Source organism: Equus caballus, chromosome 5 (genome assembly GCF_041296265.1).
Source record: "Equus caballus isolate H_3958 breed thoroughbred chromosome 5, TB-T2T, whole genome shotgun sequence".
NCBI lineage: Eukaryota > Metazoa > Chordata > Mammalia > Perissodactyla > Equidae > Equus > Equus caballus.
Window position 1 is genome coordinate 8,925,112 of NC_091688.1, and position 13,969 is coordinate 8,939,080.

General features: G+C 39.2%; 1 protein-coding gene across 1 annotated transcript; it reads right to left on the reverse strand.

Moving 5' to 3' along the window:
* Window positions 1–2,493: 2,493 nt before the first annotated feature.
* TNFSF18 (TNF superfamily member 18) lies at window positions 2,494–13,666 on the reverse strand. Its single transcript, XM_014739435.3, has 3 exons — window positions 13,451–13,666; window positions 7,223–7,253; window positions 2,494–4,990 (listed from the first exon to the last, which is right to left on the reverse strand). The coding sequence occupies exons 1-3, from the start codon at window positions 13,607–13,609 to the stop codon at window positions 4,644–4,646; spliced, it is 537 nt and encodes a 178-aa protein (XP_014594921.1). The 5' UTR covers window positions 13,610–13,666; the 3' UTR covers window positions 2,494–4,643.
* Window positions 13,667–13,969: the final 303 nt, after the last annotated feature.

Genomic DNA, 13,969 nt, shown 5'->3' on the forward strand with positions numbered 1-13,969 from the left:
ACTTAAAACAAATAGGATTTTGTCCTGTTTTAGTGATGCAAGGTAGCTTATTGGCCATTTTCCTTTAGCACAAGTGAATTTATAAGGTTCTTTTTCTTAAATACGTTAAGAATATTCTAAGAACAGATTTTGATGGGGAAAAAGGAGAGCACTTGAGAATAGTAGGTGATGGGAGGGGAGACTGAAGGCTTTGTCCACTGGACTCTGTTATCCAGAATACATATGATAATGCTAAGTTCATGTGAACACTCAAATAAATTTATGATTCCTTTATTTGTTCACTCAATAGATAATTAGGACTATGAGCCAAGCATCATGTCAGACCCTGGACTCTTGGTCATCACATTCCCCTCAGAAACTAATCCATCAGATAGGAGGTATAACCCAAAGGCAGGGAGGGAAGATGAAGAGTTTCTCTAGATGTCTTCCATTCCAAGAAACTTAAACTCACCAGTTCACTTCAGTCCAGCTCAGACTCCGCGCATTGAGGCCCCATGTGAAGAACATGCCACCCCTGTGTTGTCCCTGGACAACACCAAAGCTGGGTGGAAACAATCTCTCCAGACACTGAAATCAGAGATTCCCTCTCTGATTATGCAATTGAAGCAATGAGGAAGTTGGTTTAATAGAATGGACCTGTTCATTGAATTTTCATTTTTCTGTTGCCAGACAAAGATCCCAGGAAGGGATCTTGAAGAAGGCCACATACACCCTCTAGCCTACTTTCCCAAACTGTGTCACGGGAATCACCAATACTGCTGTGTGTCTTAGAGTGATAACTAAACTGTTTGAATCCTTAAAGTTGGTAACTGTTAACAGAAACCAGTAGATTCAAATAAAATGAATGGAAGAGTATGCACTTTTCTCTCTAGAGCATTCCTTGTGGACCTGGAGGCAGAGTCCGCTTAGAGCTCAGTGCTGGGGAAAAGTTTCTTTCTCCTAACAAAACAGTGTGCATTAAAAAAAATACATAAAACAACTCTATTCCCTTCACGCTTCTCTAGTTTTCCTTGACTTTCAAGAAATTAAAAGCAATCTTTTGCATTCATTTGTAACAATATTCTTAAGCCCAACTTTTCTAAACAATAACTTTCCTTTCCCTCTGCCTTTGTATTAAGCTCTTATTTTATTGCTCCTGTGATGATGGTTTGGGGTTTTGCATTTCTGTATTTTATTGTAGGCCTCCCAGATCCCTTTTAGACATATGAGAGTAGAAGTGGGACTCTTCTGACCCATTTCAACTCAGGCATAATCTGATTGGTACCTAAGATATCAAAGAATAAGACAGAATAAGACAATTGCCCCTGCCAATATGCAGAATTGACAAAAGGAATGAAGGTAAACTCCCCTCCCCACTTCCCTTAGACACTTCAGCTGGATCAAGGGCATAAAATGAGGCCAGAGTGGGGAGAAGGGGAGATTGTGATCAAATTTATGAAGAGAGAGCTTGGCCATGCCGTGAGTCCTCACCCACACACTTTGCAGGAGGGATGGGGAGCAATGAAACTCTCTAAACTTAAGCCTGATAGAGGACTTCAAGGGAACCCCTAAAAGAGCTTTAAAATTTATTTTTTGAAATTGGGAGATGCAAAGAACTGGCGCCTGACTCCCACTGAGAAGGCTAAAGCCTACAGTGGGCTAGAGTCTGATCCCACCCAGGAAATCTGTCAGGAAAAGAAAAGCAACCTCTTGGTAGCAAAGACAGGAGAATCTGCTGCATGGAGGTGAGCCCATCCTCTCTGAGTTTGTAGGGTAAAAGCATATGTGCAAGTTTCCTATAGATAGATGTGGGACTCACAGGAGAGCCATGACTGGTGGAATGACTCTGCCAGAGTCACAAGTGACCCCCCCAAATAGAGGTATATCCTTTCAGGTCAATGAAAGTCTATGTGCCAAGGCATCATTTATCACTTCTGCTAAAAGATAATCCTCAGACCCCTCACCCATAAGTTGATCAAGATTTTGCTTCTCCTTCTCTCTAATAAAAAATCTCCTTCCACTCCCACCAATGAAATTGCTCCTTTGAGGTAGAACACACAAAAGCAGGAATTTCATCTCCAAGAAGCACGGATATACTCATCTAAGGAGCTAGTCTGCTCCATCAAACGCACAAGTCTGCATCACTTTTCAATTAACCGCCATCTTCAGAAGCAGAGACTTAGCCCTTAGTGACATAACACACTCTGGGTCAGCTCTGATTAGGCAAAATGGAAGGTATCAAACAATAAGTGTGAGAAAGGTTGGTGACAGCTTTGATGGTGAGGGTGGGTGGGGTGGAGTTGAGGAGGTGGTTGAAAGTCAGACGGTGAAACTGTCTGACTAACCCCTCAGAAATTGAGACAGCTATAACCAAAAGCTAGTTGAATCCAGCTCTCGCTTTTGCCTAATACTTGCCAAGCAGTGTTTCATATGGGCAAGGATTTCTCAGATGCACCCTTAGGCTCTCTAGTTCACTATCTCTAGTCTCATAATCCACAGATAAGTCAGCTACAGTTCACTTACCAACGTACATTTTATTAAGGTTTAAATGTAAACACTATTTGAAGAAACAAGGAAACAGAATATACATTGAAAACAAAGACTGAAATTACAACACCAGGGAAATTTGAATATCATCCATTGGTAGCCATCTCTCTGGCTGCAGCAGCAGAGACCTCTGCTTGCCCTGAGAAATCACCATCATGTGGGGTTTTTGCTGGGAGTATGACAATTTCACTCTCTCCCTTGCCTGCCTCGATTGTCCCAGGCATGGGCAGGAGCAGAGAGGAGTCATTAAGAAGGAAAGTTTTACAAACAGTAGTATGCTGGTGAATGGGACCTCTAAAAAGACAGCTCTGATTTGGAGCATTTGCCAATTCCCATGGAATAAACAGCTCCACCATGGCCAATTTCCAGGATGGCTGTATTTACTAACCATTGCAAAATTTCTGAAAATTTAACAATCAGCTCTCAAGAGCTAGTGCTTGCCCACTCCAACACACTGCTGCTTACAACATAACAATGATCAACACCCCAAGTTCCCATAAATATATGTGATATAACTTTAATTTCCTGAGAAGATATACAGATGCAAGATGAATAAGGCATCCACGTCTTTGGCCCTACAGCTACTCAGCAGATGTTTAAAAAGGAGACTTACCAAGAAACATCTTGGCCTCAGGCTTAGCCTGCTCCCAAACGATTTTTGTTGCACACAATACAAATATTTCTAAATTAGCTTTACATGTGACAGTATTATTTAACATAATACAGCTTTTTACAAATATATATAAATATTTTAAATTGGGTTATCATGTAATCATACTACATACTTTCAAAAAGAAACCACAAGGTGCTAATTGATTTGATGGAGTCCAAAACTTTAGCAGGCTGTAATTGAATTGAGTGCTATTCATTGTTTTTAGAAGTTAACACTTTTGACCAAGACAGGTTCTTCAAAGTGAGGAAAAGAAGCTGGTTGGAGTAAGCCCTGAGCAACACCCTAATAGTCCCTGCTCCAAGCAGGAAAAGGAAAAGAAATTTGCTGAGAAAGGAAAGATCTGTTGCAGCTTCTCTCTACCCACCTTGGGCTGAAAGGGAATACACTTCCTGAAAATAGAATCTGCTAAACTGACTTATAACATGATAGCAGGTATACCAACTCTAAAACTGAGACAGTGTGATACAGTGGGAAGCCCACTGGCCCTGTTAATCACCAGTTCTATGGGTTGAGGCAAGTTACTTATGTTCCATCTGCTTCTGTATTCTAATTGTTAGAACTGTGCCAAAATACCTGCCCCATTAACTTCATAGAGATGCTGTGTAATACACAAAAGCACTTTGTGAACTGTAGAGAGCCAGCTAAAAGAATATGAAATCATTACATGGCAAAATACAGTACTGGTAATACCAATTGCTAGGATTAAATCTTATGATTACTAATGATTATTCTTTCTTTACCATTGACAATGTTTAGACACAGACACAAACAAGTTGTCATGAAGCCCTATATGAAGGGCTTTGAACAACTAGTTTTATAAAGCACCATGCGTCCTGAGTATGATGAAATAAAGAGAAATTCCCAAATAAGTGTGTTTCATTCCATGCCACTTATGCCTCTGTCCCAATAGTTCTCTAGAGTGTTCTCCACCCTCTAACGTCATCACATCTAAAATGGATTGTTGTTGGTGTATCTGCGGCCACTCTCCCAATCTGACTACTTTTATCAGGATGGTCTCAGAGATGGGAATACAGGAAGAATGAAGTGGAGCAGCCCAAGAATATGAGGACAAGGCCAGACTACTGCCCTGGACCTTTTTTGCAAACCACGTAAGGCTCCCATGGGAATAAGACTTCACTTTTTCACCAAGCATTCAAGGATTAGACAAAGATTCTTTGAAGAGTCTAGCCACCCATATTTACTTTATCATGGATTAGCAAAATGTCTTTGCCAACCCAATGTCAGGGGTAACCAAATGTCTTTGACCTTTCCTCTGAGTCTCTTTCAGATGAGCATGAGAGATGAAAATTCACATGCAGAGGAGTTCTGTGTGTGTTGATTTGTGTACCCAGACAAACTGTAGGCATTGAAAATCTGCCTCCTCCAATCTACCTACCAGTGCCTCTGCATGTGCTGAAGAGGATGAGGAGACCAAATCAAGTCTCTAGGAGATGAATTGGGGATTTGCTAGCAGTAAGATCCCCCAGTATGTATTATTTTTTAAGACCTGATGCTCATAGTTGAATTTCAAGTTTATTGTATCTCCAGCATGCAATTCATAAGTCCCTCCTACATTTTGGATTTCAGAGTTGCTTGTTAGAGTTTGTATGATGTCTTCATTTTTATATAGCCGCACCTCAAAAGGAGCCGCTCCCTTGTAGGCTGTATTGGGATCCACTTGGCCATAAATTAAATACAAGCCATTCTGAAGTATCCTCAGCTGCCAATCAGTTATCTCATTCACGCAAGGAGGCTCAGGAGATGTCATTTGCCATTTTGAAGGTAATGGTCCTATAAGAAATTTACAAGGGAGGAAAAAAAAAGGAAAGCATAGTTATTTAATTATTTCATTCTCTTTTTTATTATAATTCTTTCCCACTTACAGGTTGTTTCTGACCTGGTCTATATTAGTTCTCTATAACCACAATTTTAACATTTTAAGTAGCTATCTACTCCATGTTTTACAGAAATTGCAAATCCTAAGTGTATCTCTAGCTGGGAAATCTCTAAGGAAATGGATTTGGAATAGAAAAGTGGGTGATGTTTTAGGTGGCACTGTGTCTCTTGTCAATCAATATTTGTGAAAGGAAAGAAAGAAGGAGAGAGGAATTAGACACCAGGATTGTGATAAGCAGAGCTGACAGTCCAGGATGCATATTCATGCTTTTATATGCAAATATGACTTACTGTGTATCACTAAAGTGATAAATCAATGAGACCTTCCTCATCAATCAATATGAAATAGTACTCTCCTGTCACTCTCTCCCTTTACCTTGTTCTAGTTTTCTTTGTGGAAAGTGTCACCATCTAGCATATCATAAATTAAGTTGTTCATTTGTTTATTGTCTATCTCATACCTACTTGAATATAATGTCTTTGAGGACAAATACTTCTCTAGTTTGTTCATTGCTATATCTTCAGCACCTAAAACAGCTCCTGGTACCTAGTATGTGCTCAATAATATTTCTCGATTGAATGATACATCTGTGTTCCTAAATTAGATGCATTGTGTCTAAATTACGACTCTTCTCATCAGTTTATAGATACATATCATTCAAGATCCACTTGGGATATCATTATCCAAATCGTCCAAAAATAGTTACTGGTGAATTCATGAGTTTATAAATGGAAATTATTCAACTATTTAAATATAACCATCCCTACTTGAATGCTGTTACAAGGGATGGGGAAAGGGTTAAGACCTAGTCATTCATTTCCATAGGTATATATGGAATCCATCTATTTTCTTGATGTTAATTGTTTTCTCACAGTAGTGTGATTTCAGAGCCCCAGGAAGTGCTTTTACCACCCCAAATACTTATCTAGCCTGTCCTCTAATTCTCCATCATTTTTGTTATGGGAGCAAAGCCTTTATCCCATAACTAGAAAGAAATCTTGATAAGACACCCTGGAAGAATAACACATTGATAAATTCTTATGTATATAGAAATGACTGATTTAAGACTTTGGGGGTAGATTCTGAAGGAGAATGAAGGAAGATCATCAGAGCAAGAATCAAAGTCTCCCTATATCTCCAATGAGGCCAGAGTTCAGTAGATTTCTTCCTGCTTGACATGTATTAGGCCACAGACAAGTCACCAGGAAAAAGTGTCACTTGTTCTCTTATTTAATTCTGTGATGGGGCTACTTAAAGAACACCTTAGCATCACTTGAAGTTCACAACTTTTACCACATCAAGAGGAATTTCAAGTCCATCATGAGTTCCACTCCATTCACTAGAAAACCAAATCATAAAGGCAGAGGCAAGTAAAAAGAGATTGCCTAATTCTCCACAAGCCAAGGAAGTCTGGCAGTTTGAACTGTATAGGAAAACAGGGGTTGCCGTTGACTCTAGAAATATTCTGCTCTCAATTGAAAATATGTGTTTGGCCTGAAACCTGTAAACAACCCGAAATGTATTTCTTTTCAATTTTGTGTGTAGTCTAAGAAATACCCCAAGGCCAAGTGACTGTAAACTCTAATGTGTTTCTAAGCAAATACCAGGTCGCCGTAAGGGAAAGTGACTCCGAAGCTAAGAGGAGAGAAGAAAAGAGAAGAGGAAGCGGTCATTTCCCTAGCTCTCATTCCTCTTCTATACATTTGGAAACACAAACGGTACCCCCGCACACACTCTACTGGACACCAGCAATATGTGAAACGTGAGAAGGACTCTGAGTTTGTCAGAAGGAAAGGTTGTAGAAACCTAAAACTTACACTTATTAAAACACAGAATTAAAAGTCGATTCCTGGGTCTCAGATTCCCAGGCCTGTAAGAGTGACGTGCATTCCTGCCCAGAGAGGTGACCTTGAATGTCAGCTCCATCAGGGCATGGGCCTGTGTGTCTGGTTTACCTCCGAAGCCTCAGCTCTTAGTAACTGCTTGGCACCATGGTAAGCAGTTATAAATAGTACCTGAAGAATAAATAAAATAGTATCCCGGCTTCCTTGACAACACTGGAGCTTGCTTTCTTGCATCAAATACTAAAATAAGTAAAAAGGAGGCATGCAAGACAGGTTACTCACCAAACTTAGCTACACAGGTCTCATTGGCAGTCTGCAGGAGAAGAAAAAGAGGAATTGGTCAGGATGACAGCAGCGTCACAAGTTTCTTGATTGACTTATTTAGAGTTTCAGATTCCTGAAACAAACTTCTTTTCCCTAGCCATGTAAAAAAAATCCTTCCCTCTACCTTGTCTCAGCTCTCTCAGCTTCCTTTTACAGATCACTGGCTCCATCCTTTGCCTTGCCTTACCTAGCTGCTTTTCTGGGTCTTATAGGCAAAGGGTAAGGTCTCTTTCCATCCACCTAGCCTCTACCCAGAGGACGATTGTTTGATCTTGGACTCTCCTCTTCTCATGTTATAGAAATTTTCTATAAACAATAATAGTATCTGCACTCCAGTGACTGCACAAGGTGATCCATCGGCATGTGAGAAGAAAATAATAGAATTTCTAATTATGTTTATTTTTATTTTAAAAAATATGAAATTAAGCTATAGAAACATTTACACCTCAGGGGCTGGCCCTGTGGCCGAGTGGTTAAGTTCGTGTGCTCCACTTTGGCGGCACAGGGTTTGCTTGTTTGGATCCCAGTGCGGACATGGCACCGCTCATCAGGCCATGCTGAGGTGGCGTCCCATGTAGCATAACAAGGGCACTTACAACTAGAATATACAACTGTGTACTGGGGGGCTTCGGGGAGAAGGGGAAAAAAAAGGAAGATTGGCAAGAGATGTTAGATCAGGTGCCAAACTTTAAAAAAAAAATATTTACAACTCAGATTGATAAAGCCACCCTTATTTAAAATTCAGACAATCACACATCATATACAGTACCCGAGACACCCTGAGGAGACCTCAGTTTCAAATTGTTGCAACATACCGTAGTTTACATGCTCGAAGAGGCCATCAGTGTGGTTAATTTTATAAATACAAGTATTTAAGTGCTGAAGGATTTAAACTACTTAATAGTAAGATGAGTTATAAACAAAAAAATTTTTTGTACCATATAAAGTTCAACAGTGGTCTTGTGGCAAAGTGCTTAAGAGACTTTTTGAACTTAAAGGTGTTGTACATTTTCCTTAGATAAGATTTCTCTGGCTGCTGTGCTAGAAGTAAATTAAAGAGAGGCAAGGGCAAAAGCAGTGAGGCAAGCGCTGAGGGCACTGCAACCATCTATGCAAGAAAGTGCATGCCTCTGACCAAGGTGCTGGCTGTGGAGACAGTGATGAGCAGAGCGGAAAAACTGAGTGGAGCCTTGGAGACTGGATGGGGATGAGAATCAAAGAGATTTTTTTGTTTGTTTTTCTGATTTTTGTTTTTGCTTGTTTTAATATGAGAGAAATGACAACATGGTTATCAGTTACCATTTGATAGGAATGTTCCGATAAGGTGGGGGGGCGGGTAATATGGAAGAGCTAGATCATGGTTGGAACTATGCCCTGGAGTAGCTAAGAGGGGGTAGAATCTAGTTCATGGGTGGCCTTAGACAGGTGCATGAATAGTTCATGCATAGTGACAAGAAGGAAACACAGGAAATGCAGATGAAATTCAGTGGTAGATACGATGGGGAGCTTTGGAACTTCTTTCCTGCTTGCCTCTCTTTTCTCACAGAACCTGGTAGCAAGGTTATCAGGTGAGAGTGAGAATGGAGAGGAGGCATTGGATGTTTAAAGAGAAGTCAAAGGAATGAAATAGTCCAGTAGAGGAGAGTAAATGGACGGGGGAAATGTAGGTTGTTTATAGAGCAATGCTGAAGTCCCACTTGAAGTTAGTAGCCACAAATCTAAAGTAAAACTTTTCAACAAGACCTTATGTTTTTCCTCAGCCTCATTCAACTGTGCAAGACACAGAGCAGCTGGTTTCACCCAATACTTGGGATTTTCCAGGATTGAGGTTTCAATATTGGAGTATAACGAAGAGATAGAGAGGCAAGTGAGTGTGTTAATGCAAGGGAAGGGTTATAAATATAGAGCAGGGAATGTAAGTTGTGTAAGGAAAGAAGGAAAGGCATGAATAGAGTGAGGGATAATGTCATTTTAATTAAAAAAGAAAACCTCATCATTGAAGGATAGATTGAAAATTCAGTGTCATTCGTGGTAAGCACACTCACAGATGCATTCTTCTGTTTTGATCTATATTTCTTTGTAAGGTAATTTTCCAGTCATGATAGTCAAAACTTGAAATCAAGGTAAACAAGTTAGAATATAACCTTCAAATTATTGTAACACAAAGTGTTATACTCACATTAAGAAAATTAAGGAAACATATTTATCAAACTACTCTTCTAAAATGTTTTTTTCAATTATTTTAGAAACATTTATATTATACATTAACACGCTAATGAAATATAATATTTTAGTAAAAGCAAAATGGTTTTGCACTGTGATTAAACTACATTAAGCATATTATTTGGATTATCCTTATAAATTTCTATTTTGTGTACCTGTTTAATACACATAGTATTAGTGCTTGTATGTAACATAATAATTAGCATATATATTGAGATTCTACTCAAAAACATTTTGTTGATTAGGAGGTGCAATCAAAAAGTTTGGGGAGCTGGCCCCATGGCCGAGTGGTTAAGTTCGCGTGCTCCACTTCCGCGGCCCAGGGGTTTGCAGGTTCAGATCCTGGGGTAGACCTAGCACCGCTCATCAAGCCGTGCTGAGGTGGCATCCCACATAGCAGAGCTAGAAAGATCTACAGCTAGAATATACAACTATGTACTGGGGAGCTTTGGGGAGAAGAAGGAAAAAAAGAAGGTTGGCAACAGATGTTAACTCAGGTCCCAATCTTAAAAAAAACAAATTGGAAGCTGCTTCTCTAGAAGATAAATCACCAGATTCCTGAATTGTTTTTGCTTTTGCAATTATTTCATCATTGTTTTGGGATTTCTTAGAAGAGATGTTGAAATTCAATTTAGTTTAACTAATTATAGGCATGTAAAAGGGACTCCCTTAACTTCAATTTCCTCATTTATAAAATGGGGGAACATAATATCACCTAGTTCGTTGAGGTTGTTCATGACTCTAAATGAGGTAATTCTTATGAAGGTCTTTGCCAGATATTCTGTCTGATCCTGCTCATTAAATATTAGTTGTTTTGATAATGACACTGATTATAATAAAGATTTGAACAAAACTTTAAGCACCCTATATTCTCAACATTATACTAGCATTGTAAGCAAGAGAAACAAGTGTAATTTATGGTCCTTGCCTCTTAAGAAGTTTATAATCTTTTTAGAAAGACACGATTACACACCTGAAGCAATTGGTAAATATCTAAATATAAATGAGTGCCAAAATATGTGCCACAGATAGCATCTCTGCTGTCTACTCTCACGTATAAGCAGGGTGCGGAGAAATCTACAGCCACAGACAAATTAACTGCCAGAGACAGAAATCCTGGATACTATGTCATGGGCTGTTTCAACGTTCATTTGGAACTACAGAAACCACCACTGTGACATTCTCTAATTATGTCACAAATGAAAATCTGTCTAATTACAAAAATCATCTATTTGACAGCAAAGTATAGTCTTTGGCTGAGAAAGTGAAATAGATAAGCAAGGAATATCCATTTTGTTAAAAGTCTCTTTAAATTCATCTTCACTGTAATGTCATTAATAATAACAGTGCCAATATGAATCACTACAATCTATTGAGAGCTACTACAGGTCAGGCACTGTCTCATGAATCCTTACCGCAACTCTATGAGATAAGAATTAGCTTGCTCATTTGCAGATGAGGAAATGAGTATGAGAGGGGTCAAGTATCTAGCCGAAGGTTACCTAGCTGATAAGAGGCTAGGCTGAGATCCAAACGGAGTCTGTATGACTCAAAAGTCTCACCCCCACCACTCTGTGGGGGCAGTTTCCATTTATAGTTCTGGTGATGTTTAGAAGGAGTAAATATCCACTCATAAAGATGCATATGGGACTCTCGGTTTAGTTTAGTTCATTTTTGCTTACAAGGATCAGTTGCTCTTATAACTGCCTTTAGATTTAAGCCCAGATTTACATAGTTGGGTTCAAATGACTGAAACTTAATCCAACTTAAATCAACCCTAAACAGATCATCATTTGGAAATAGAATCTACTCTGCTTTTAAGTACAAACATAGCTTCTCCTTTGGAAGTATCTTTCATTTCGTTGAAGCAAGGCACTCTCCTGAACATTTGAGTTCTTAGAGAAAATTGCTGTGAGGTTATTTTCAGTGAGGGGTAGACCACACTCCTTTAGCTTATAGCCAGTATTTTCAGTTGAATGTCTTCTGAAAAAACGCGGAAAAGACGAAAAAATTTTTCTCCCAAGGAAATTTCAGTTGGTCTAGAAGAAGACAATCTTCCTAACACTTTTTGAATTAGTGCCGAGAGAAGCTGGAAGTGGGATTTTGCATATAAAAACTAGAGTGGAAACCAAAATAATATAAACTCCAAGTATTGTAAGAAGGTAGAAGCGACCACCTCATAATGACTCACCATCCGCTAGCCACTCAGTCCTCTTTTCCAAAGATACTTACTTGTGGCCAGCAGGGAAAGGGAAGTGCAGGGGAGTGGAAAGTAGAATACATGAGCTAATATCATTACATTGTTGGCCAGGCCATTGGCTTTTCCCATGGGAAATAAGCCTCCTTGGCATCCTGCCAGGACAATATCCTGAGAACCTTTTAAACATCTTCAAATTTGGAACAAATTCTAGGCAATTTCTTTAGAGACAGAACCTTTCATTGAGTAGCTGCATGTTGTCTAGAGAGAGAATCCAGAATCAGAGCTCACACCCACAAGATTGATCAAGTTCAATTCTGGCAAGAGGTGCCCTAGATGACTGACATTATTAGACTTCCTCTTCCCCTTTGCAACAGGCACTGTGGGCCTTTAAGAAACGCATTTCCTTGCCTTTCCTTCTATGCATTGGTTCCCACAGTCATATGCAGGAACGGATGACACCTACAGCATATCCTATATTCTTTGTGGTCATCTAGCTAATAAGACTTGAGGTGGTTTTTAGAAGGAAAAAGCACTTCCAAATTTAAGCTATTGCTATTCTCACCCTTCCCCTTCCTCAGAAATCTAATCACTCAGAATTCCTGACAATTCTTTTCTTTTTGCTCAAAGCTCCTCTGTTCCAGAAAGTTCAGGTTTCCACTAGATACAGTCCTTGAGGGAGTGGGGATGTGATTAGAATGTCTCTGTTGCACACTTTTGTGTACAGCTATGGAATACAAATTAATGGGCTACTGTGTAAAAATTTGGCCAAAGCTACTCTTGCCCTAACTAAATCATTACCAGCAAATAGAGTGTACTGCTTCCTCCTGCGTCTTTTCTCAGTTGCTTTCAGATATCTTAAGAGGTAGAACCATATCTTTGAGATCTTTGCTGACCAATCCCCTTAGAAAAATAAGAACATAATGTATCTCCACTCCCTTCACTAGACCCAAAACTTGGACTGGAGCTCAATGGGAAATTCCTGAGAAGCACCAGGGGCTTCCCAAATAGGAATGTGGTTCCTTTTTCTTCCATTAAGTCTTCCCTGATCACACTAGCCCAAAGTCATTCCCCACCCTTTGAACTCCTAAAGCATTTATATTCATACTACCCTTAGATAAATTATTAATCACTGTATTTTATAGCTAGAAGAGACATTATAATAAACAAATCCATTCTCCTACCATCATTTTTCAGATGAAGAAACTGAGGACCAAAAAGATTAAAAGTCTTTCTCAAATTCACACAGCTAGTTATTGGGAGGCCTAGAACTGGAATCCAGATCTTCTTACTCTTAGTTCAATGTCATTTCCCTCTTCTAAGACACATAACCACCTGTCACTTACCTTGGTCTGTCTTCCATTACTTTTTCAAATCTTTTCCCTTGATAGGACTATAGCTTGCATCCCATTTCTTAGAGTAAGCATCATGTTTCACACCTTTTTATTCCACCATGAGGGCTTAGCAGAGGTGTAGAAAGGGAGAAAATACTCCACAGGCATGTGTCAATTGACTGATTTAGTTAACTGATTCTCTCCATATAACTCAGTTCTGCAGCTAACATTTTTAGCATTTTCTAATACCTTTCATTTCAAAACACTTAATAAACCTCAAAAGCCATATGCCATGACAAAATTGGCATTATATTTACATTATCTTCACCCACATGTCTCTTCCTTCCAACTAACTCAAACAATACTGAGTGACAATGATAATTACTAGATTTACAAAAGAAATAGCAACCTTAGGTACTGTTGTCTCCTTACCTTGAGTGGGAGAAAAGTAAGGATTAGTGTACCGAAGGAACAAAGCAATAGCAAAATAATTATTGTTGAGTGGAGGACCCATTGTTTCCAGGATGTTCTCTGGGCTCCTTGAGGACTTGAATGGCTTAAAGGCATATTCTCCATGTGGTTCAAACTCATTCTCTGCAGGAATGAGAGCTGTGAAAAGAAGAAATTCACAAGTGATGGGTAAGTGATGCAACTAGGCAGTTTTGTAGTATTATGGTAATAAGTAGTGGGTGTAAGAGGCGGGGTTTTCCTTTTGATTCTGTGTGTTGGAAAACGATACTTCTAGGCTGAGTGCTGACTCTCGTATGGCACCAGGCCAAAGACACGGAAAGGAACATTTGGTTAAAAGCCAATACAAACACAGAGGATGAAAAAACCAACACAAGGGAAGTTCAGGGGAAAAAAAATCTTTCCTGAAGCAAGAGGAAGTACAGTGCTGTACAACATTACAAATTATTTCCAGATAAGAAAATTACTTTTTATAAGAAGAAA